The sequence below is a fragment of the Bombus impatiens genome, unplaced genomic scaffold (genome assembly GCF_000188095.3).
Source record: "Bombus impatiens unplaced genomic scaffold, BIMP_2.2 scf_0216, whole genome shotgun sequence".
Taxonomy (NCBI): Eukaryota; Metazoa; Arthropoda; class Insecta; order Hymenoptera; family Apidae; genus Bombus; species Bombus impatiens.
In genome coordinates this window covers 658,324-683,133 of record NT_176635.1, presented here as the reverse complement: position 1 = coordinate 683,133, position 24,810 = coordinate 658,324, and the positions used below count along the sequence as shown (strand labels likewise).

At 34.9% G+C, this 24,810-nt stretch overlaps 4 protein-coding genes and 1 long non-coding RNA gene across 16 annotated transcripts in view; 2 read left to right on the top strand and 3 right to left on the bottom strand.

Moving 5' to 3' along the window:
• Window positions 1–2,441, bottom strand: part of LOC100742093 (protein Mo25) — a 5,176-nt gene extending 2,735 nt beyond the window's left edge. The window contains exons 1-7 of one of the 5 annotated variants that reach the window (XM_033319771.1): window positions 2,144–2,433; window positions 1,447–1,650; window positions 1,089–1,201; window positions 859–1,026; window positions 587–705; window positions 332–500; window positions 89–253 (exon numbers count right to left, since the gene is read on the bottom strand). In XM_033319771.1, the coding sequence (XP_033175662.1) occupies window positions 89–253; window positions 332–500; window positions 587–705; window positions 859–1,026; window positions 1,089–1,181 (714 nt within the window). In that variant the 5' untranslated portion in view covers window positions 1,182–1,201; window positions 1,447–1,650; window positions 2,144–2,433. Of the gene's footprint in view, window positions 1–88; window positions 254–331; window positions 501–586; window positions 706–858; window positions 1,027–1,079; window positions 1,221–1,446; window positions 1,651–2,143 lie in introns of those variants that run through there. The other 4 variants (XM_012383356.3, XM_003487952.4, XM_012383357.3 and 1 more) reach the window with 4 other exon arrangements.
• Window positions 2,442–3,325: 884 nt separating this feature from the next.
• LOC100741854 (transcription factor Dp-1) lies at window positions 3,326–7,916 on the top strand. The gene is made up of 11 exons (XM_003487950.4): window positions 3,326–3,714; window positions 4,335–4,453; window positions 4,584–4,650; window positions 5,448–5,545; window positions 5,654–5,823; window positions 5,992–6,154; window positions 6,230–6,591; window positions 6,674–6,756; window positions 6,830–6,913; window positions 6,986–7,252; window positions 7,327–7,916. Exons 1-10 carry the CDS (start codon window positions 3,666–3,668, stop codon window positions 7,216–7,218), a joined length of 1,428 nt encoding a protein of 475 aa, XP_003487998.1. The 5' UTR covers window positions 3,326–3,665; the 3' UTR covers window positions 7,219–7,252; window positions 7,327–7,916.
• Window positions 7,917–8,193: 277 nt separating this feature from the next.
• Window positions 8,194–8,961, bottom strand: LOC100741737 (COP9 signalosome complex subunit 9). The gene is made up of 3 exons (XM_003487949.3): window positions 8,733–8,961; window positions 8,466–8,535; window positions 8,194–8,371 (listed from the first exon to the last, which is right to left on the bottom strand). The coding sequence occupies exons 1-3, from the start codon at window positions 8,799–8,801 to the stop codon at window positions 8,334–8,336; spliced, it is 177 nt and encodes a 58-aa protein (XP_003487997.1). The 5' UTR covers window positions 8,802–8,961; the 3' UTR covers window positions 8,194–8,333.
• Window positions 8,962–11,668: 2,707 nt separating this feature from the next.
• Window positions 11,669–23,737, top strand: LOC117151442. Its single transcript, XR_004461375.1, has 3 exons — window positions 11,669–11,981; window positions 23,218–23,355; window positions 23,451–23,737. It is a non-coding gene; the product is annotated as an uncharacterized LOC117151442 (long non-coding RNA).
• On the bottom strand, window positions 12,243–23,674 carry LOC100744014 (PHD finger protein rhinoceros). Of its 8 annotated transcripts, none has more exons than XR_004461372.1 (10): window positions 23,190–23,674; window positions 22,524–22,680; window positions 22,114–22,266; window positions 21,754–22,041; window positions 21,486–21,659; window positions 21,193–21,365; window positions 20,987–21,110; window positions 13,119–20,636; window positions 12,960–13,014; window positions 12,243–12,680 (listed from the first exon to the last, which is right to left on the bottom strand). XR_004461372.1 is itself a non-coding variant. In XM_033319763.1 (8 exons), exons 1-8 carry the CDS (start codon window positions 23,645–23,647, stop codon window positions 13,443–13,445), a joined length of 8,721 nt encoding a protein of 2,906 aa, XP_033175654.1. In that variant the 5' UTR covers window positions 23,648–23,674; the 3' UTR covers window positions 12,243–13,442. The 8 variants fall into 8 exon arrangements, 1 of the variants encoding a protein (XP_033175654.1); XR_004461373.1 differs by having other exon boundaries at window positions 12,243–13,014; window positions 13,119–13,219; window positions 13,310–20,636; XR_004461368.1 differs by having other exon boundaries at window positions 12,880–20,636.
• Window positions 23,738–24,810: the final 1,073 nt, after the last annotated feature.

The following is a 24,810-nucleotide window of genomic DNA, read 5'->3' as shown; positions in this document are numbered from 1 at the left end:
ATAAAAGCACGCATACACATACACGCGCGCGCACATTATACATATATACATATATATGCTTTCTTTAACTACTGATAATTATACATACGGTAAAATTGTGTCTATCAAGTAAGAGTTCCCCTAGCAGTTTCAAACTTTGTCGTCGCGTAACATAGTTTTCTGAATTCAATAACCTTTGATAATGAGAGAAAACTTTATCGTAATTAATTTCTAAAAACTCAGCGCTCAGTATTTTATGCCTGGTAAGTAATTCCTAAAAACCAACGTACCGGATGCACCAAGAGTATTCTTTACTTTAAGTACGATATATCATGCGCTTATCATCGCTTACTTTGAACGTAGAAAACGCGTCGGAAGCTATGTCGAATGTTGACACTTCAACGTATCTGAAAAAATTGTAAAAGTCGTCCGAATAGATCATGATTTTTGCCAAGGCCTCATATCTTGCACATTCTCTTAACATAGTGCCACAGTTTAAAGCAATGTCTTGGTGCTCATATCTGTAATTATTACATTTATAAATTAAAATATTTCATATTTATATTTAACAAGTAGAAGATGAATATCGTACTTTACCAGAACTTACCCAGACATGAGAGTAAACAATATTTCTGGTTTAGTACATATATACTCTACTGTTGGAGATCTGGTTCCAATTTGTCTCCGTAATATATTATTAAATACTTGAGCAACATCCTTCTTTCCCTAATGAAATATTATAAAACATATTAAATATATGAGTATATGAGTATATTAATAAAGAAACAAATAGTATATCATAAATGAAATATTAAAAGTTTGAAAAATTGTTGCACAATTTATAATTTGATATTATATTGTAAATATATCTAAACATACCTCAAAATCTATGCGACTAAGATTTTGCACAAGTAGAAGCAACAAATTACTATTATACAATTCTTGGGCCAATTGGGCAACAACAATATCTGCTTGAGGCTCTGTTTCAGCTGTTCCATAAAGCATATTTTTTATATGTACCAAATTTTTACTGACATCCTCTTGAGCCTAAAAATTAATGTATTGCGTCATAGAAACCGAAATATAGTCTCACAACATACCTTTTCTACCTTCTTATCACCACGCTCCAATGCATTTACTGCTTCCTTAAGAGCTTTTACCACCTCCGCCGGACTCTTTTGAGACTTTCCGAACAGAGGCATGTTTTTCACAATGTACAGACCTTGTGGAATATATGGAAACAACAAACAACTGTTAGATCTCTTGTTCTAGTAAATAGTTTATATAAACTGTAATTAATACAATTAAATAATGTGCACTACTATAGTACATAACCATTATGTAAATTCCAAGCATAGAAAATCCATTTGGAAAATTCATTCTAATATTTTGTGCACAAAAACATAATGAAATAAAATTAAAAGAAAGTAAAAATAAAATTATATCAAATTTAGGTTAAAAAATTACGTGATTTAATTGCTGCAATAGTAAGTGCTCCAAATTTTGAATTAAAAGAGGCTATGTATGGTATTTTTCATATTCTAGACTTATAATATCCTCATATATGTTTATGCGAAGAGTCTTTTGTAGGATATACTCTTCTTAAATATTTTGTTCATATATTACAAGATTTACAATAAATTGCGCCAAACATATTTCTTCAGGTTATATCTATAGATGTAAATGTCAAATTTGTTACAGGCTACGACCTATTATCATCAAACATGATTTTATAAATATTAATTGTGTCTGTTTTCTTATTTCGAAAGTACACATTCGAATTAACCTAAAAATTTTGACTTTCGCCGAAGTCAAGTTTAAAAATTCGCAAAGTGATTTAAAAAAAATAATTGAACCGACAAACACTGCAAGAAATATGCCGAATGAAATAGTTGCAACAAAAATGGAGGTCGTGTATCAAGTCGATCAACGATACAATGACGACAGAAAGGTTCAGGTAAAAAAAAGGAAAGAAATCAACAAAGCAACATAAAATTTATACATGTTTATAAAAAACATAAATGATATAAAATAAAAATTTAACAATTTAAAGAAACTAGAAGAAATCGAATTGCGACTTGTTAGGGTGCGAGTTTGTTGAAGAAGATAATAAATGTTTAACCTGAGCGTTTCAATCGTCTCACGAGCCTTAAAATAATCTTACCATTCAGTCAGACCCTGAACGAACCCTCAGCCTCGGTTCGAAGTATTCTATACGATTCTTTTAAAAGCACACATATAAGGCAACTACTTTTCAATTCAATATTTCGTGTTAAAAACACAATTTATTCTATTATGACAACTCTATTGATAACAGATCCCGAACCTATGCAATGTGATATAGTTTCTTTTAAAGAACGCTACAAATGAATTATTTGTCTTTGAAAACTTTTGACTAATTGCACGATTCTATGACGTCTCTTATCAAAATTCTTTCGCGACTAATGCCGAATCTGCAAAAACATTATTGGTCTTGACTATCTAGAAACTTTCGTTTCAACCAATTGGAAAGCTTTGAAATTAAAATCACGCATCAATTCACTTAATTAATACGTAATCCTGCTATTTAAATGAACTATTTTTTATTTTATTTTCTTATAGGTATAATTACATAGTTTTTCTTAGGAGATGTATTGGAAAATTATTTAACCTGAGAAATCACAAAAAATGTCTCGTTTGATGTTATTTTGAACTACGTAACTACTCTGAATGTTTTTTATTAATTAATTATGTTTCAATTAATTAAAATCATTAGAAATATTCTTAGGATTACTTTGTACATGATATATTATATATTGAATCATGGCGCGAAAATTTCATATACTTTACCGCTTATTTTTTATACAAATAAGACTATAGTGAAATAGTGCATAAATTTTAATACTGCACTTCATTTGAAATATGTCTTAAATAAGAAATACTTTTAAATACCTATCTTAATTTAAAATTCATGTGTGTTTAGAATCGATAATAAAGCAAATAAATTACGAAACTTTTCTTTGGAAGTAATAATTACTTTTAAATATTTAATTCTTTTAAAAAATAGCATATTTGATGGAATTAAATATTTGAATGAGATTAATCTTTCCACTATTTACTATGTATAGTAAAGTCAATTGCGATGTACTACGCGTCCTTTTTAATTTACTACGCGTTTGTGTTCAACATAAGTTATTTATTGGACAAAAACCGACAAATGGGTATTACCAATCTGAAAAGTGAAATCCCAATAATAGTGTTTGGCATTTTGTAACACTAGAAACAGGTTTTTCTTGAAGATATTACAGTGCCCATAAACGTGGAACAGAAGAAGCCACGTGACTGGGAAAGCAACCAATCAGCTGTTTAACTTTGTCATGCCGCCAAGCTCGTCTCTATTCTGTACTGTGCACGCGGAAGCTAGATTTGTGTTGTGTGTGATATTTTTCCAATGAGCGTTTTCATAAAATGGTCGCATTAATACGATAAAGAAACAGCTAGCTTTCAATTTTGTGCGTGCAATAAGACGTTCCTTGATCTGTATATCGTTGAATTCTGTTCTCAAATGGTTCTATATCATAGTCGCCATTTTGGTGATAGACCGAGCCAAGATTAGCGAGTGTACCTATGATCTTTTTATTTTCACTCGGCATTCGGTCGATCGTCGTGATCGTCGGTGACGCCGGGACGAAATTCTAACCTCGAGGATGACGCAACAAAACAAAACGATGAACTTTCTCATACATGACGCGAACGGTGAGTATGCCGAGTGCGCGCCAATTATCAGCATGCCTCGCTTCGATGATAATGCCTTGATTTTCTCTCATTTTCTTTAAAATCACGTAGTTTCACTATCGTTGCCTTGTTCCCGGTTTCATGTTCGTGTTTCTGTTATTTTTCTTTTGATTCTTGTTAATTGCAATTTCATGTTGACTCTTCTTTTTCCACATACATGTTAGTCTTATACTCTGTTTCTTTCTAAACTATCTGCACTGAATTTATGGAAAGATGTTTTTATTTTCTTTTCTATTACTAAACAGATAAAATCAATTTACTTCCAAGTTGTTTGACTTTAGATTGTTTAGGAATGTACTTACTTGTTTGTCTTGATTGTTCAATCGAAAAAGGTCACTTTTACTTCACAATGCTTATATTCAAGTTTGAAGATCCTGTTCAGTGTGTTTTTAACATAGTTAAGGTATATTAGTTCGCAGAGCCTTTGTTTAGTTCAATAATTTTTCATGTTTATGTTTATCAAACATTTAAATTTTTCATTAATTACTATTGACTCTATATTGTTTGATGTTATCATAATACATTGATGTTGTACTTGTTTAACTATCAAAATAGTAATAGAATATTTAATATCATTTTAGGTCATCCACAAGTAATAAAAGTAGTGCAGAGTACTGCTAATAAGGCATTGGGTGGTATCGTCAGTACAACAAATGCAGGTGGCCTTAAAGTCTTTAAGACTCCGAGCCAAGAATCTCAGGTATAATAAACAATATATGTATAATAATTTTATTTGCCATTTGAACCTTTTTTTTATTATAATATTTATATAAGGATAATTCAGTTTTTCATTTTAATATTGAATTCAGTGATTTGTCTCTGATGTTTAGGTTTTGTCATCTAACGCACAAGTTCTTAGAACTATCAGTCTGCAGAGTCCTTCAACTCCTGGCCAAAGTAAGTAACTTTTTCAACAGTTATTTTTATCTAGTCACCTATCTCTTTATGTATTTTTTCTTAACAAATTTAAAAAATTAGATCTTTGTACATTTGAAACTTTTGACATAATTATTTCTCATATTAACGGTTATTTGAAAAAAATATTGTAAACATAAGTTACTCTACTTCCAGAAAAATATCTTATAGGGAATATAAATTTTGTTTAGTTGAACATACCTCCAAGATTTCAAGGTGACCTTTGTTTTTTTAAATAGGTCTATATATTTTTATTTAGGTAGGCATATAATTCATTATTAAATGAATTCATTTACACCTATAACATGTTGATCTTTCAATGTCATTCAAAGATGTTTATGGGAATTTAAAATTTATTTTCTATGAATAAAAACAAGATTTCCTTATTAGAGTGAATCTGATTTGATCATAAAGATGATACAAATTTACATTAATATTTATATTCATCATTATGTTTCTAAACAAAGGACATTTTTCAAATGAATTTGTCTTGTAATAAACTGTATGCCTAATAGAACGAAAATATATAGTTTCATATTAAAAAATAAAAGTCATCTTGCAATCAGAGGTGTAATTAGATAAAATTTATGTCCATTATTAGATGCCCTCTTTGAAACAAATTAATTTGAAATATCTGTTTGAATAACCACAATTTCAAGATATAATTATGTGAAAATGTTTATACGACATGTCCTGTATATACAGTAATATAATTTCTTGTCATTTAATTTTGAAATAAAGGATATTAAAACAATATTTTTTGTGTGTAATTATTCTAGGGTTGGTTACAATACCATTACAGAATACAAAATTAGCAACAACCAAGGCTGGTGAACCTGTACTGACCAAAACTATTCAATTAACATCTGCACAAATGGTATGCTTTATTCAAAATAATTACCTCTGTTGGTAAAATTTTAATACTAAACTCATTAAAAGTTATAAGAATATATGAACTGATTGTTTTGTTTATTTTGTTTTACAGAGTGATATAAAGCAGGCAATAGTATCTCAACAGCAACAACAACAGCAACAACAATCTGGTAATCAACAAATTGTGAAAGATGCAAGTGGAAAAACATATATTAGTCCAATATTGGATCATAGTGGTTCTAGGAAAAGACAAGATGTTGAGGGTGGTGATTTTGTACCAGAGTAAGGATTTATCTATTTTAATGGAATATTTTTTTATACATGTATTTACTATTGTTTTCATTCTATAGATTACTTGTAAACAAATTTTAATGATTAAGAACTTAAATATTTAAAATAAATTTTTAGTAACATATATTTATCATTAATGTTTTATTTTCTTGTTGATAGCAAACGGAGAAAAACGGAAAAAGTAGGTAAAGGATTACGTCATTTTTCAATGAAAGTTTGTGAGAAAGTTAAAAAGAAGGGAACGACGTCGTACAATGAGGTTGCGGATGAACTTGTTGGAGAATTTACTAATCCTGCTCATATAAACTCTTTAACAGATCAGGTATGATTTTCGCCATTTCTTTTCATTTTTAAAGTAATACAAATAAAGAACAACGTATTATTTTTTGTCTTATAGCAATATGATCAGAAAAATATTAGAAGACGTGTTTATGATGCTTTGAACGTTTTAATGGCAATGAATATTATTTCAAAAGAGAAGAAGGAAATCAGGTGGTTAGGTTTGCCAACTAATTCTCTTCAGGAATGTTTGGCACTTGAAAAAGATAAAAAGAAGAAAATCGAGAGGATTAAAGCGAAAACACAACAATTGCATCAATTGATCCTCTCGCATATCTCTTTTAAAAATTTGGTGGAACGTAATCGTGCCAATGAGAGTCTGCGTGGCCCACCAAAACCAAATTCTGCCATACAGCTGCCATTCCTGATTGTGAATACTAGCAAAAAGACTGTCATAGATTGCAGCATTTCAAATGACAAGTATGATAATAGAAATAAGTGATTTTTTTATTACTGTCAATATTATATTTTAATTAATAATATCAAATCATGTTGGTTACAGAACCGAGTACCTGTTCAATTTTAACGATAAGTTCGAAATTCACGACGATATTGAAGTTCTAAAGCAAATGGGTTTAGCTTTCGGTAAGCAATTTGTTTTATATTTCTTTTTGAACCTATCAGTCAGATTATTTAAAGAGAAATAATATTTGATCAGGTTTAGAGAAGGGTGAATGCACAGAGGAAAATTTGCGGAAGGCCAAATTAATGGTTCCAAAATCTCTGGAGAAATATGTGGAACGTACGTATGATTCATAATTAAACAATTGTTCAGATCGTTATATGAATTTTATATTTCAATGCTTTACTTTAGAGCTAGCATCTGGTGATTTGGAAAAATTCATCCCAGTGACCATTCCTGGACCAAGTACCTCAATGGAAGATCTGGACACAAAATTGGAAGGCTCTCGACCTCCTTCATCTTCTCATACTTCACTTTCAGAGGATGTTCTATCGCCACCCTCGCAGTATTATTCCGAGGAGGAAGATGAAGAAGAGGAAAGTGATCAAGATGACCAAGCCGATAGTGATCTCGAAGTTAACTAGCACTCCGAACGATTTTCTCGGGGCTGGACTCAGGGTGAGTAATTCATAATATATAGAATTAAAGAAATCTTTTTAATGTACAAATAGTGTAAAATTTGTATTTTACAGGATACTCGTCACTGTTAGCAGCGTACTCGACATGGTCGTCATCGATATCGCTCTTAAAAATGTCATTCTTGTGCGCAATCAAGATGCAAACGAGTGACGGTAGTCGAGGGTCTCTTAAATATGGAACCTCGTTGTCACCGTTAATAAAAGTCTGTTAATGAAAAATGAGGATGGTCAAAAAGTGAATTAAATGTCGATTGGGGCCAAGGAGAAACACACAAAAAAAAAACAAATCGTGTAGGCATAAAACACAAAAGCTTCAGAACGTCTCGTCTGAAAAAAGGAGACTCTCGATGCATGACGATCGACAGGATCCATGATTATGTGGCGCGACTGAAACCCGGGGTGCTATTTTAATTGTGCATCATCTTAACAGGTTTATATGACTAGCATCTATGTATTGTAAATTATAATCTTTACAATGATATCGATATTAATGTGTACGAGACATTATGACCAGTACTCATTTTCTTATGGCACGTTTATAATTAATATCGCCCAAGCTAATATGCCAAGATAAATGGTATTCTGAACAAGGGCACACGTCTGATTCAATTTCGAACTAAAAATAATAAATTGTAATAATGTTATTGCACTGTGTATATCAATTTTCTCTACCTGTATGTGTTTAATTGCTTTTCCAATAGACATATATTTGCTTGTTTAAAACTTTGATTATAAATTGATATAATAGAACATAATTTATAAATATATAATATTAAGAATAATTATTTTAATTTCAGTTTTTATAGTTATTTATAACGATCATATATATGTATTATATAAATTCAAAATTTGTTACTGTTATCTGAATCAGTTCAAATAAAAGATGAAAATAGATTTATTAAAAGTAGTCATAAAAGCAAATCTGTTCCATGTTTTTTACTTCAATTTCTACTATATATCACAAAGCATTTTAAATTAAATATTTACAGAATGCTTTATAAGTTGTTTTTCTTTTTCATTATAATTACTCTTACTATTGCTATTATCAAAATTATAAATTTTTATTCAAGATCATCATCGTCATATAGATCATCAAAATCTGAAAGAAAGCATTATTACTCATAAGATACCAGTAGTATTTGTTATGCTATCAGCATTAATTAATTTTGAATGAAAATATTATCTTTATTTACCATTGAAAAAATCCGCATGTACTGCTTTTTCACTTGCAGTTAAATCAACCAACAAACGACTACCTCCAACCTAAAATAATTTTAATAAATTCATGATTATCAATATTCGTATTGGTTTATTTTTTCCTCCAGAACAATCATTCACAAACTTTTCGAAAATTATCAATATATATAATTTGGAGAAAAAAAAAACGATATTTAGTTCATCATTTACTAATAAAAATTAATGTTTCAACGTAAACATAACCTTATTAAACTGATACGTACCTCTTCTAATTCGATGTAAGATCCAGCACCTTCTGGAAACATCTCATCTGCTACAAGGGTAGGTTTCATTTTATTACAAATGTGAATTAAACAAGGACTGTATAAATTTTTTGCAAGGCTATTATGGCTGGATATATATACAATTAATAACAAGCTACTATGCAACAGTAATATGTTATCCAAAGAATTTGAAATCTTGTATCAGCGCCCTCTCGAGAAAATTGACAAAGTTACATAACCAGGTATGTATTTTAAATTACTTTTTAAAATTCTAATGGATATTTTCACAAAAAAATAAGGATTAAACAAAATGGTATTCAACGATATCTATCTCTGTTTTTTTTTTAAAAAACTGTAATTATTATTAATCGTAATAATATACTCATCATTGACAATGACGCGGCTATGTGCACATTAAAACACCTTAATCCGTATCTTACAAGACCAGCTTTTCTTTTACACTATATACAGTAGCTAAATATTGTATTATTTCATTTTGCAATATAATAAAACTATTTATATATTTATATATGCACGTATGTGTTTTTGAATCGTTGTAAGTGTCTACACTTTCTATTTTTACATGCAGACACGTGCAACAAATTATAACAAAATTCATCAGCTTCTTTAATTTTCTTTCTATGCTTAGCATAAGCAAGAAACGATTCGAAATTAAACAATTCTGCTTGGCTTGCTTATTCTCTGTACAACGTAATAGGCTCCTCTAAGGCTCAGCTTATCGCCGACGAATTTTTTCTTCGGCGTCCAACGACGTATAACGTTATTCTTCGTCTCAGAATTCAGGAGACTATATAATTTAATATTAACATCTCGTTCGACCCTAGAACCAGCTGACTCGATTATTATATTTTACTAAAATCACGATTAAAATCACGATTGGAATTCTTCTGATTTTAGTTGGGATTATATTTTATTTACAAGTTGATTAAAGTTAAACTTCTCTTTCGTTGAGTCCGCATATTCAATTGCATTTAACTGTAACTCTCTATATTCTATGTAAAATCAATCATACAGATAACAAAAAATATACATATCAAAACTTGAAAACAAAAAATCGTCATCTTTGAGCGAGATAATCTTCGTGATAGCTTTGATTTATTAGAACGATCTACAATGATTCTTTTGTACCCCATATTGTTTGTATAAATATACAGAATAAAATATTGTACAACATTTTCTAAATGAGGAGATTCTTGAGCTAAGGTAACATAATTTTAAATGTTTCTACGGTTTTGAGAATCATACAAGAGCAAGAAAAAGAGATAGTCGAATATAATAAAGTATAGGCATTTGTAGCATATTGCACCGTCATTTTACATATAGTTTATTTTGACTTATAAAAAAATGCTGATTAGACCACTCTTTTTATGAGTCATAAAAAGTTGTCGTTCAAAATGAATATTGTAACAGCAAGAAAAAAAAAAGAAAACATTTATAAAACATTTCATTTGCACGTTTTCATAGATCACAATTCCATCGTTACGAAGATATGATTTCATTAAATGAAATCGTTCTTAAAATTGATAAATAGTAAGCAACAATATTTAAAAGTGACACATGAGTCACGAATTATTTAAAAACGTTTAAATAACGTTTTGTTTTATCCCTTTTCTTTTTTTGTTAATTCTTTTACAGACATTTCATTCAGTCGTACAAAATTGTATCAAAAATCGTACAAAATATTCGTACAGAGGTACAATATCGTGAAAGTACGATACATTAGAGCTCTTATATTTTTCAACATTGATCGTCAATAATTTAAAAAGAACGAAAGAAAAATATTTAAGAAACATATAATTATAGTACTGTTAGCTCAGGAATCTCTTATACATGGATACGGTACTTCTAAAGGGACACTCTGTACGGATGTAAAACAATATTAAAAAGTAGAAAATATAGACAAAACTATCGTTTGACAATACTAATTTTTTCTATGGAAATCTTTATGTATTCCGAAAAATAGCATACGACACTCGATTTTAGTACGGACTTCACATCGTAGTTGAATAAAAATAATTGTTGCAATTAAAAAAAGTAATAAGTACAGAAAAGCGGACATATGGGAATTTGATTGACTGGATCTAGGGTCAAATACATCGGTCCGCGCAGAGAAATTCCGTACCCCGGATTCCGAGCGAAGAAGTTACGTTTTATCTTCGTCACAGAATGAAGAAGGAAACAAAATTTATATTTGTTTCCGCATAAGAAAGAAAATTGTCCCTCTATCGCTGGCATACACGGCGAAAGTCCAACGAGGACAAACATTTTTTAATGTATAACGAATTCCAATATGGATATGGACGATTATTTTTGATTACTATTTCTCATATAGTCCTCTTTTTTTAATGAACATCCATAAGAGTGGATGCTTATTTATCATCGTAAAATTACGCAGTTATCCTTAAAAGGGAAATTCATGTTCCCCGGAAATGAGTTAAAAAATGAGATTGTTCGGTGTCAAAGTAAAAACGTAAAAACCAGAAGGAGCGCAAACGAATTAACTATCACATTATAAACTATACTACTGTGTAAAAACGTATTTCCATTCTATGTAGAGCTTACTTACAATAACAAATACAATAAATTATTAACATTGTACTTGGTATAAAATATATTTTAATATATATATATATATATTAAATATATGATTATATATATAATTATATATATATATATTAAATATATGATTATATATATAATTTTATATATATATATTATATATATATAATACCAAATGAATCATAAAAACGATGAGAAATGCGTGTTGATAGTTCTTACGAATTTACTTTGGTAAAAAGTATATTATTACACGCCTACAATGCTAGATACGAATAGATATATCTAACAACGGACATTCGATGACTCGTATACTAACGATAACTGCGTAATTATAATTGATGCATATTATTGCGGTAGACTATACGATTAATTGATCTAATTCATCGAAGAAACTGCTACTGCGCAGTAAGATTGTCCTCGTCTATAACTCGGCTAAATTACAATTCTTTCTCCGCCCGAAAGTTTATTACTTCTTTTACTTGTTACGTTCTTTTCTGCATTTTTTAAATATATATTATTTCTACTATAATGTCAATCGACCATTCTGTTTGGGGAGAGGGGAGAACACTCGAGCGATCCAGTAATTATGGGGGGATACTGAACGTTTCTGCGCGGCCCAGGATTAATTTGCCTGGAAGATCGGACCGCGTGGTAAAACACAGCCATCACGTAAGCTTCGCACTGATTACAAAATCTCTCACGCAGCTTCTCATTCGCACATTCACCGGTCTTTCACTTTCTCCCTCGTGTACTTACAGCTCTCATCCTCTTATCGCATGTATTCCTCTTATTCGACTTAGACTAAATACAATCGTAGATTACAATTATGTACAATTAACTATTTCTTACTGTGAAAGTTCCGACGAGGCCGCGTACGAAGTAATCTCGAGAATCATCCCCGTTTTAATCCAACGTTCTTTTAATCGTTTCTTCCTATTTTTTTTTTTTCAAGTTCTCTGTACACATACAATACACACGCATAATTCAGACATACACACATACACAGGAGAATTCGTGTAGACAAGACAAAAAATGTTTTTTCTTCTTTACAACATCAGTCCGTTGAATTCACAGTAGATTCCATGGAGACCTTCGTCAACAACCTCGACTGTTTCTTCAATCTGCTTTCTCTTTCATCAAGGAAAAACAGACATCTGGTCGCCGCCGCGAAATGGCACGCCCGTTTTCATCTCTCGAGTATTGTTTAAGAATAAAACCGGATTATTTTTGTTTTTTCTCGAGGAGTATAAATTCTTCTCATTTAACGTAGGAGAACGTCCGTTGAAGCGAGTCCAGAACGAGTATATCTTAGAAGTCGCGCGACCACCTTGTTCCTCTCGCCGAAATGAGCGTTTTTGTTTCGTGATTCTGTTGCCGTAAGAAGGTGAAATTTATAAAAGAAATTCATTAATATGAACAAAGAATAATCATCGTATATACATAAGATAATGATATTGATTAATAATAATAATATTAATATTAATAATAATAAAATATAATAATAATAAAATAAAAAACATGATCTATAAATATCATCAACAGACTAATGCAAGTAATTCTTACATACAATTTTGTAAAAAATGTTGTATCAAGAACTATCGTATCATAGGCTTAGTGAAAACAGTTGATAAAATTCATACTCCGTACTTTATCAATTATATGTACAACTCCTATTGAAAATCTTGAACCTAAACGGATCTATCTGCAAAACAAAAAATATTTGATCACTAACGATTTGATTATTAATATCGATCTATTTATCGAAGTAGTATTATTCAATTTAATAATATTAGTAAAATATTTGACCTGATTTAAAGCAAATACCAAAAACTTGAAGTTTTGAAGCCTACGACGACATCAGTGTTGTCTGTCTCTTTCTTAGATCTTTCCACTAAGCCAACGATACGCTGCAACAAATATGATAAAAAATTGTCTTGTAAGAATATGCAATACCTCGATCTTCTTCGACCGTATCACTTGGAGGAACAGTTTTTCACCTTATTACGGCAACATGCTTTCACCGCAAGCGTGTATCGAGTCCGTTTTCTTTATCGATCGTAAAAATCATACAAGCACCGTGTGTATGTGTTCTTGTCCTCTGCTTCATTACTCCACGAGTATCATTAATTATCACCTAACTTGGCATCCCTGCGGTATACTTGTCGCGGCAGGACACGTGGAGGAGTCCCTCTGCACGGAACTATTGTTCTCCTCCTCTTCTTCTTCTTCCTCCTCTCTGGAAGATTCCTCCTCGTCTTGGCCCTTGATCGGTGGATTTCTCGTCTCGTTCGAAACTTCAAGACTTCCCGGTTTCTCCCTCGTTAAACTGGACTCCTCACCGTGGACTGGTGGGCCCTTCAACTCGTAGCCCTCTTGACAACGTGTCAATTTTAACCTAATCGGAGTGACTTTCGCCGAACGAACGTTTCTGGGTGCACTACCACCAGTATCTGGGTCGGTAGGTTGTTTCTCTTCGATGTTAGCAGCTACCGATGGGTAAACAGGCTCGTCTTTGACCGGTTCCGGAGGTGGGGGACCTACTCTACTATCAGTCGGATGTCGTTCCTCTTCGTCCTCTTCTTCCTCATCCGTGAGCAAAATCGGTAATTCGTATGGAGAATCATTACCTTTGCCGAGTCTTATTATTAATTTCGGAGGAGCGGTTCCACCCTCGAGGATACGTACCCTAGCTTCCTTTCTACTCGACTGTCGTTTCTTTCGTTTACTATTTCTATCCTTTTTACTTTTCCCTCTTAATTTCTCATCGTTATCGAAACCGGCCATGATCATACGCCTGAATTTCATACTCTCTCTCTTTAACTCCTCGATGCTCGGTGTACTACTAGGAATACTGCACAACCGCTTTTTCGGCGGTCTGATCCTCGTTCTGTCATCCTGGCCACTTTCTTGGCCACCAATTATGCTGTTACCGATCTTGATCTTCAACTTCGGCGGACCACTGTTCGTAGTAGTGGTCGTGGTGGTCGTAGTCGTCGATCTACCGCCACTACTCTGCCTGCCTCTCCTACGATCCGTGTTTCCGACTGGAGCGTTACCACTGGAACTAGCACCGTTAGTAGCGCTGCCCCGCCTTCTCTCGACGCTTCCCTCTTCCTCGTTAGTATCCAAGAATCCGGCAGATCTTTCTTTTCTTCGTTTCTTCTCCATGTTCGCATCGACGACTGCCTTGTAGTCTTCCCTCGTGGGTATACTGGTCATCGAGGCAACCGCTTTCGGTATTGTTATCACTGTGCGATTGATCTGTGGCATGATGATTGGTGCTGACGTAGCTAGGTTTCCACAGCCTGGCTCGTCCATATTCATATCCTGAGAACAGTACTGCCGGAGCAATTCCTTCTTTCGCATTCGTCTAAGGTTTGAGGTTCCGGAAGCGATGGAAGCACTGGTAGCGGCTGGTGTGATTATCACGGGCGCCTGCTGTGCAAGCGGTGGTACCGACGAGGTAGCAACGTAATTAGCATCCAGGAAAGGACCTTTGATCTTAACCTTCAGCTGGTTTCTCGAATCCGTCAAGGAGACTTTATTGGCGTCAACAAAGCCAGAAGATGAGGCATCGATACTCGCATCAAAATTCGGCTTTGAACAGTCTTCTTGACCTTGCTTGATCAGCGCGGGTCCGAATTCTTTCTCGAGGTCTTCTTCGATATCCGGGAGGGCAGGATCATTAGCTGAAACACTCGTAAACGTACCCAGGAAATGATTCTCGTACGTCTGACCATGCAAGGTAGAAGAACTTGAAGCATCAAGAGTGGAATTGTATGTTCTCATATCGACAGGGCCTGGAATAAGTGGTAGGACGGTATCGAAGCTCTGTCCAGCGTTTGACTGACTTTCCACGACAACAGAATCATCATGACTTGGAGAGCAAGAGAGTCGTCTGTCTTCCAGATACTTCCTGCTACCTCCAGGGCTGGAGAGTCTTGACTGAACGCTTTCTCCGGAAGCCATGACCGTGGAATCTCTCCTTTCGACTCCAGCCGTCGCGGCATCAGTCGACTTCTTTCGCTCTCTCATAGTGCGTAAATCGGCAATATTCGCCTCACTAGTTGAGTCTTCGTCGGAATCGAAGTCGTAAACTGTGCCGACTAGTTTGTTCTGAATGGAGTCATCGTGTTGGCCAATACCCGCGCCGGAGACCAGAGAGAGTCCTGAATTTTGTCCGCTTCTACCTCGACCTCTGCCTCTTCCGCGTCCACGCCCCCTATAACCGGAGTGTTGCGCCGAATTTTTGGCACCTCTGCCACGACCTCGCGCTCCAGGAACGTTTTTCTGCGTTTCCTGTCTTGGAGATTTTCCCGGAGACTTCCCTTGCAAAGACGTTACACGAGCAGATGTCCTGGTAGGTTTGGAAGGTGACTTTTTCCCAGAATGTTGGCTCTTGCTGTCCGTTAGGGCTTCTTGAAGGCTCTCGACAACGGTGTCGCTGGCATGACTCTCTGGTGCTACGGTGTTTAAGAAGTTTATTGGCAACGAAGGTGAAGCGGTTACTTGCGTTTGTAATTGTTGTTGCGTCCTCTCTATAGGTTCTGCAGGTGGAACGGTGACTTGTGGAGGTGGTGGCGGTGGTGGTGGAGGTGGTGTGACTATCTTAGTAGGCGAGACCATGGCTGCGGTAAGCGCCATGTTGTGCGAGGAAGACGTGAATGCTGCGGTACATGGCGAAGCTTGTAGATTAAGCGAATCTTCTAGCGGTTTCACGTGTGGCAATAACGATTGAGCTCCTGGAAACGCAGCTCCAAATGCTGGCGGAAAAAGAGCTGGTCCAGGAGAAGGGTAAGGTAAAGGTGCTGCACAGGACTGTGGCGGAAATAGGCTGACTGGACCGGTACCGTAACTCGAATCCGCGTAGTATGTTGTTTCCATGGAACATGGTGGAAACGGAATGCTCGGTACGTTCTTGTAAGGTGGAATGGAATGATCCTCCGCGGAAGAGGCGGAAGTAATCGAAGATGATGTAGATCTTCGGGAAGGCAAAACTTGACTTTCCGCCCACCTGGTGTCTGGACGACCGTTTATATCATTGTACGGTGAATTTTGATCGTACTCCTGCTGTCTGACAACGTCGTCCTCTTTATCGAGCACCCTGTCCATCATTTCAGCAGCCTGATCCTCTTCTGATGCTGGCAAACTGATCAAATGTCTGCTCATTATTTCCATAGGACTTTCTTCAGGTATCTGTTGATCGAGTATCGTCCTTTCGTGTGGCTCTTGCTGACTATGTAGAATCGAATGTGATTGCTGCAAAAGATACTGTTCCTGGATACTCGGTGCGGTCAAATGAGTACGCGCGATAGAATCGTTCTCTGGAATAGTTTCATTAGAAAAATGATTGCTGTATCGACGATTTTGCGTCTCCATCAAAGCATTCAAATGTTGCACATCACTCAGTTCAAAACTATTGATGCTTGGTGGAACCCATCTCTCGTCAGTCTCCGCTCGATCGAGTTTTGATCGTTCCACTAAACTTACTTTGTTCGCCTCACGATCCTCTTCATAGGCCGCATACCTATCGTTACCGCTCGAGTAGCATGTTTTTCTCTTTTCCTCTACCGTACTCTTATTATAAGTGCTAGGACGGGTTTCATTAATAGCTACCTCTTCTTCGGAAATTTCAACATTTTTTACGTTTAGGACTGGTTCTGCAATAGGCTCGAGCATCTTTGTCTCTTTTTCTGCTTGAGTTTGAGCAAGTTGCTGTTGCTGCTGCTGAAGTTGCGGGGATTGTTGTGGTTGTTGCGGTTGTAGTTGCTGCGGTGGTTGTTGTTGTTGCTCGTACGTTTTTTCTATTGGTGGTTCCTCCTTTTTGATTTCGCCATCCACAGGTACTGCCTCTAATTCGAACTGACTAGAATTTGATTTCTTCGAGAGTTCCATACGCAATTTCTCAACAAGATGCAATGTTTCCCTCGCGCTATCTTCTTTCGAATCTTCCTTGAACCACAACTCATTATTGAACGAGAAACTTAATGGTACACCCCGCTCTTCCGCATCTCTTGATATACCAAATCCATCTTCGTTCACTATTTCTTCTGTTAACATATCCTGGTCAAAATCAAACAATTCCGAAACACTCGCATCTTTACCATGTTGTGGCGAGAAAATTGATCTATTTGCAGATTTTCGTCGTTTTTGATGGTCTTTTTCAGAATTTTCAACTCTTTCCAAAACAGATTTGACGTTGTCATCTTTGCTGCTTTCTTTCTGCACATTGTCTTCCACGGGAACGGGCTGAGGTTCGATATTTTGCGGTGGTTCAACACTTCGTTGTTCGACAATTTCCTCCAGGTTCTTCGTTTGATTCCGATCCGTTTTCTTCTTTCCAGCTATAACTTTCTCGATTTCTGGTACCTCGGAAATATCCTTCTTTATTATCTCTTCCTCCACTTGTTCTTCCGATTTTGGTTTCTCAATAATAATATCGCTCTCGTTAATATGGTTTTTACGATCTTCGTTTTTCACAGCTTCTTTCATTTGTTGACTTTCTTCCACGGATCCCTTCTCTTCATTTTCCTCGTCACAAGCAACTTTCTCAACTTTCACCTCCGAATTTTTACTCTTAGACATTTTGTCGTGATGTTCACGTTTCTCCAACAATTTATCTAATCCCCTCAATGATTTTTTCGGACTATCCCTTTCCGCTCTACGCTGTTTCATTTCTTCTTCCAAAATATTGATCGCGTCCTTGCCTCCAATCTTTTTAACTTTCTTCTCTTCGTTCTTTGAAGAATTGTCCATGCATTCGTTAGTTTTTCCTTGATCAACAATCTTTGGTTCGTCTTTTCTACTCTCCTCTTCGTTTTTATTTTCTACTATCTTGACAGGTTGCTTGTCGGTTAACCGTTTCTCCGATTTCTTGATCGTTTCTTTCCCACTCTTTTCATCCTTTGCGACAGACTCGTTCGGTTTTCGCTTTCTGCCTTCGGACTTGGTCTTCTTATCTTCTTTCCTTGACAAGGACTGCTGCTTACTAGCTTGACCCGACTTTTTGGGAGGTCTGGACCCAGGAACACTTCTTGCCCCATCATGATCTCCAGACCCAATGAGCAGATCCTCATTAGTCTCTGTTCCTGTTGTTGTGGCTCCCGCTGTTGCTGGTTGCTTTTGTTTGTTGTCTCTTTGATCCTGCTTCTTGACAGTTGCTTCTTGTTGTTGTGTCTGTGGCTGTTGTTGTTCTTTAGGGGTTCTACGAGATTCCTCTCTCTCAGTAGGCGGCTGAAACTCAGGTCCCCGCCGCCCGTCGGAAGTTTTAAGCTTCTTCTCGGGCAGCTTCTTGAGTTTCCGCCCTGAAATTTGTTTTCTTTCAGCATCCTGTCGTTCTGGTGACGTTTTATTAGACTGTTGCCTTCTATTTGCTGTGCTTGAAATTGTAACCGGTTTACTTTTCGTTTTGTTACCAGTATCACTTTCAGAGGAAGTAGAACAAGAAGAACCGTCCACCAATTCATCTGAGAATTTCCTACGTTCTGGATTTTCGGAATCACTGCTACTTTCTGAGGAACTACTACAACTATTACTACTACTGCTGCTATCGCTGTTGCTTGAAAGCACCGACGACTTTTGGTCGCTCGGTTTTCTAGGTCTTCTCGGGCGACTCTCCTTTGAGATGATTTCCTCTTTCCTGGAGGACGATTCTTCTTTCTTAGAAATCAATTCGTCCTTTCTGGATGAAACTTCCTCTTTTCTAGAGGATGAGGAAGAAGAAGATGAAGAAGAGGATGAAGATGACGAAGAGGATGAGGAAGATGACGACGATGAAGATGATGAGGATGTTTCTTCTTTTCGCGAAGGAAGTTCTTCTTTTCTGGAAGAATCGTCCTTTTTAATTTCCTTCCTTTTTCCTGCTTCTGGAGATTCCTTTTTCGATCTTCCGTCAAGCGTCTCCTGTTCGATTTGCTGCGTAGTCTTAGTACCCATGCCACTTTTGATGTGTTCGGCGGCCTTCTTGGCAGCTTGTCTTTGCGGCACATACGCCAAAATCTCCGTTCCATCTTCTTTATCGAAATCATATACATCGTTATTTTTAGTTTCTTTCGACTGTTTGTTTTCTCTCTGTTTTTTATTAGGAGTTTTGTCTTTTGATTGCTTCGACGAGGAACATTTCGGAAATTCCTCGACAGGAGACTTAATTACTTCTGGAGTAGATTCAGGCACCGAATTGTCTTTTTTGCCTTGCTGTGTGCGTTGCATGATTTCCGAAGCTTTCTTCGCAGCTTGTCTCTGTGGAACGATTAATGCGGAAGGTATATATTCTTTCTTTTTAGAGCCAGCTTTATTTTGATTCTCTTTATTCTTCGATCCTGTATTATGATACGTTGATTCGACATGTCTGGGATCTTTGCCAAAACTTTTTTGTGAATTTTTTGACAAATTTGCTGCGGAAAACTCTTTCACTGCTGCTTTTGTGATTAAAACCGCAGAATGAGATGCATGTTCTTGGGAGTCAGAGTCAGTATCTGAATAAATAGTGGAAGCGGTAAAATGCTTCGTTGCGCCACCGCTTAACATTAACAGTTCGTCGCTTTCACTACCAGAAGCACTTCCTAATTCTTTCTCCATATGTTCGAGCGTATGCGATCTACTATTCACAAGCTTTTCATTTTCACTGTTATCTCTAAGCGCCGAATGTAATTTATCAGCCGATTGAACAGTCTTTTTCGTTTTTCTTCGCGATAGTTTAGTTTTCGTCGAAACGTTAGTTTCTTCTTCCGTACTCGACTCAGTTTTCGATTTTTCGGTTGTCTTCACCTTAGCCGCATCCGTTTCACTACTACTGACAGATGATAAATCACTGCCATAAAGAGTCTTTCTTCGGACAGAGCCATTAAAGTATAACTTTTTACTAGAGGCACCATTAAAATCTTGTTGTTGTTGTTGCTGCTGTTGTTGCTGCTGCTGAGTCTTCTTCTCTTCACTAGTCGGAGAGTCTATACCAGCGATTCTGGCAATAATTGTGTCAAAGTCGTGAGTGTGATCCTCCGAGTCAGGGTGGGAATATAATCGGTCGTATATCGAAGGTCCATGATTTGCTTCCATTACAGCAGCGGCTGCTGACGGTGGTAAAGGTGGACCAGACATTAGTAAAGCTTGCTTGTGGAAAGTCTGCTCTCGTAATCTGAGGAAGGTTCGACAGAGTTTTTCTCTTCTGCCAACCATGTAACATAGGTTTCGAACTCTTTCCAGATCTTGGCGTAATTGCACAAATGTCCTCATCTTTTCAAGATCTGCTGCTTGTCCTTGATTACGCGATCCACTACCAGAAAGTTCTCCACAACGTGGTGCCAAAAGCGGTTTGTTATGACCGGCCTATAAAATTAAATGAAAAAATTAAGAAAAAATAAATTTAACATAAGAAAGCTGTTCACTTATTTCATTTATGATTTTCCGCTTATTCTCGATATAAATGTTGACTTTATAAAGAAACAACGCTAAAATTAGTGAAGCGAAATAGAATGTTTAAATAGGGTGTAGAAAAAAATAAATTTAAACAAGTAATTCAAACATATTAAATTAATAAGTCAAATTACTTTTATAATTATAATCTTAAATAGAAAAATCGTAGATTAATAACAATCATTAGTACAGAAGCACATAGTAAACAACAAAAAATTATTATTAGTTTCAACTAATATGTGATGTTTTCAAATCTTACTTACCCTTCTTTTGAGCTTCCAATAATTATAAATATAAACAATGCCATCAGGATCGACATCTAACTGCTGCGAAGCGATATCCTTTAAACTCACGTGTTTGTCAAATTCTGCTTCGATTTCCTGTAGTCTAATGAAAAATAGACGAAAATTTATAATAAATATAGGAAGTTGATAAAGAAAAATTAACGAAATAGTGATTAAACACATACTTTGCAGCACGTGCTTGATTTTTCTCTTCAGAAGTCATGTCTTTTCTCTTACGTCTTCTAGACTCCGCATCTTCGGAATCTGATCCCGCCTTATCAACTCCACTTCCTATAGTGCTTCCAGTACCTTGAACTTTATCTTTCGTATTTGTTCTACTATGTTTCTGGCAGTAAGACTGTAAATAAAATTTACATTAATATTCACATTATTATTCTTCAATACCAAAAAATTGTAATAATAATTAATAATTTAGTACTTTTGGAATTAATATTCTTAATTATTTGATAAATAGTACCCTTAATTTTACTCCATCATCTGCCATTTCATCTTCAATGATTGCCTTCATTTCTAAGCCATATTTGAAGGCACACGTTACGTGATACGCTGTCTTACACGTCTTTATACTGCACTGGATGCAAGCACCGACCCTCTCTCGACACAATACACATATTAAGGCCCATCGACTTTGCTATAAAGAAAAATTTATTATATGAACTTAAAATTTTTACTTTTTTTCTATAAAATTTATATTGAACATATATGTATATATATATTTCACATACCGGAATGCTGGATATTTTAGTAATAGGCTCCATTCTTTCGACACAACCAATACTGACTTCTGGGATCCATAAAGCACAAGAAACATGAGCCCATTTTTGGCCACTACGAGTACACTTCATAGCACCACCTTTGTTAGGACAAAGAACACAATCTGGTCGTTGACTTAGAGAACAAGTTCTGCATAGCCATGAACCATCTGGTATTGAAGTAATTCCATAACATGCTTGATGTACACATATATTGCAGCAGTCACAAAATACCATTTCATTTCCTTCCTCAGAATCAGGCTAACAAAATAATTTTTATTACTATTCAGTATTATTAATCCTGTTTCATGAAATTAATCAGAAGATACTTACAGATCTGCAAACATCGCAAATCACATTTTCATCATACTCAATACCAAGACCTTCCTCATTCTTGACTATAGTTTGTATTCTTTCCCAACAACGAACTTCCAGTTCTTCTATCACACGTTCCAATTGTGATTCCGTAATAGGCAATTGTCCAGCCTAAAATTATAATGCAATTATAAATTATAAAATTATATAATAAAACTATGCAATTTTGAATAAACATTTACTTTCATATTTTGGCTGTAAAGAATAAAATTATTATACATGTATAGAGTTTTATTATTCATATCCATTAAATCTACTAAAATAAAACAGTAAACAAATATAGATTATTTATTCAATCAAATAAGAAATTTTTATTGACTTATTTAACGAAATATTATGCGATGAAAACTAGTCAATTTCAAGCATACCTGTGCACGTTCACCGTTTAATACATCCAACCAAGCAATATCAGTATCATCAAGGTCATAGGCACAAGCCTTTTCTGCTCGTGCTGGAGTTGTGCTTAAATGATGATCTTCAGGGTTGAAATAATCATCACGAGATATCCTTACGAACTTTTTAGGTCTACGAAAATTCCATCATTGAAGAAAATTAGCAAAAGACTATTCATTTATATTATATTAATTATAATTATTAATATGTAAAATGATACATGTCTAAAATTAAACTAAAAATCAAGAATAAAAATCACATTTCCATCAAGTATAAATCATTTTCTAACCAAATATAGAATAGACATTAGGTTTCAAATAATTTTTAAAATATTAACATTTCTTTTTAGAAAAATAAGATCAGTGGTTCCTTAAAGCATTCTATTAACTTTATGAAACCTCAAAGATTATATTTTAATATGCAGAAAGAATTTTTCTCTTGTAGTAGTACTTGCTACAGTACAGCAATTACCATGTAGATAATGACAATAGTGTTGTAAATTATAAGTAACATTATAATAATTGTTTCGAACAAAATTATTTATTAAATTCAATGTAACTATTGAATATCTATCATATTCAAAAAATAGTTATTTTCAGACATATTTAAAGAAGATACAATAAACTGTAAATATGACTTACAATTTAAATTCACTGTGCTGCTTTATAGGTGTAGCTTGTGTGATAGTGACTGTTGGTTCTGGAAGGGAGTCTGGGTTGACAGGTACTTGAACACCTCTCTCCCATTCTTGCTTCCATTGATCAGTAATAACCCAATATTCATTGGGACTTAGTGGCTCACTGTCAGGTAATTTCATTGCGCTAATCAAATCCTTACGAAATAATTCTGCAGGAGCCTCAGCAGAGGAGCGATTATATATACTAGAGATTTTAATGTCACAGAGTGGTCTGGGGGTCCAGGATGCCCCTCCTTGACTGGACGACGCCATCGTCTCCTCCTCTTCTGAGGGCCCCATGGTAGCTGCCAGCGACGACGAACCCGACGCTGGGACCAGCCTACATTTGCGCCTTTTGATTGCGCCTGGGCAAGACGCCAAATCATTGTCGTTTCTATTTATTCGTTTGCCTCGCTGTGCCATTCTACTATACCAAGTGAGCTAGCGGTACGTGGCACGTGCAGGTGAGCCGCGCACACCCTAAAACATTTCATTATTGTAAATTAAATGAATAATAAAAAAAATTTGAAGCAAAGGTATTTATTTAATTACTCACTACATAGTCGTCCATGTATTTATTATCTAGAAAGCGGATTCCTCTTGGAGCTGCAACAACAAAAATATAATTGTGGCTTTAATCTAGTTAAAAGAAAAGCTAAAAAAGTTTAATTAAAACTTCTTCAAATAATTATCAACTATGTCTTAACACCAAATATGATTCCTTGTGCAAAATTAATTGTTCTTCATAAATAAAGGAATATTTATATAGGAATAACAATATTACGTGATTTTAATAAAAATATTACATAAAATAAAATTTCCATGCTTAGATACAACAAATGGAGTATATCACATCAAAATGAAAACAAAGCAATATATAAAATCAACAATTTATGCATTACATTGTATAAATTTAAATTAATAACTGTTTGCAAAGAAATAATAGAAAAAAAGAATCAAATCTAGTAAAAATAGTACATAAATGCAATTATAATACACAGCAGTAACTGCGTAGAAAAAATATATAGAATACGATCATTGAAACATATTTCATACGATACACACTGCAATAATGTTCATCAATTAAGTAGAAATGTATTATTACACATAATAAAAATATAAAAGTAAATATAGATAAAGAATTGGTATTACACAGAGATCATAACTGTAAGACACAAAGCATTCCTTCGCAAACTGAATTTGCAAAGATAACATTTGAGATTAGAACTATTCGATAACACAAATTGACAATTCTACTAATTAGCACACATTAAGATGTTTATATCAGAATTCTAATAATGCAAACACGTTTGAGAGCATAACACTCGGACAAAAGGACTGATGGTATAGACCGATTGTATTGCAGGGGGTCTGCGGCCGTTGATCCTCGATGGCCGCCGCGGAGAGGTTATAAATGGGGCAGTCCAGCAGGAAAAGTTATTATTCGAATGAAATAGTTTTCCCGTAACGTAACAAGGCGTCGAGGAGTTGGGAAAACACAATAATCTTGGTGAAACTGATCGCCGTGGCGGGTGGCATGTAAACATTGCGACGAAGTTACTCCGCGGCGACGCTCGAGCGGCGCC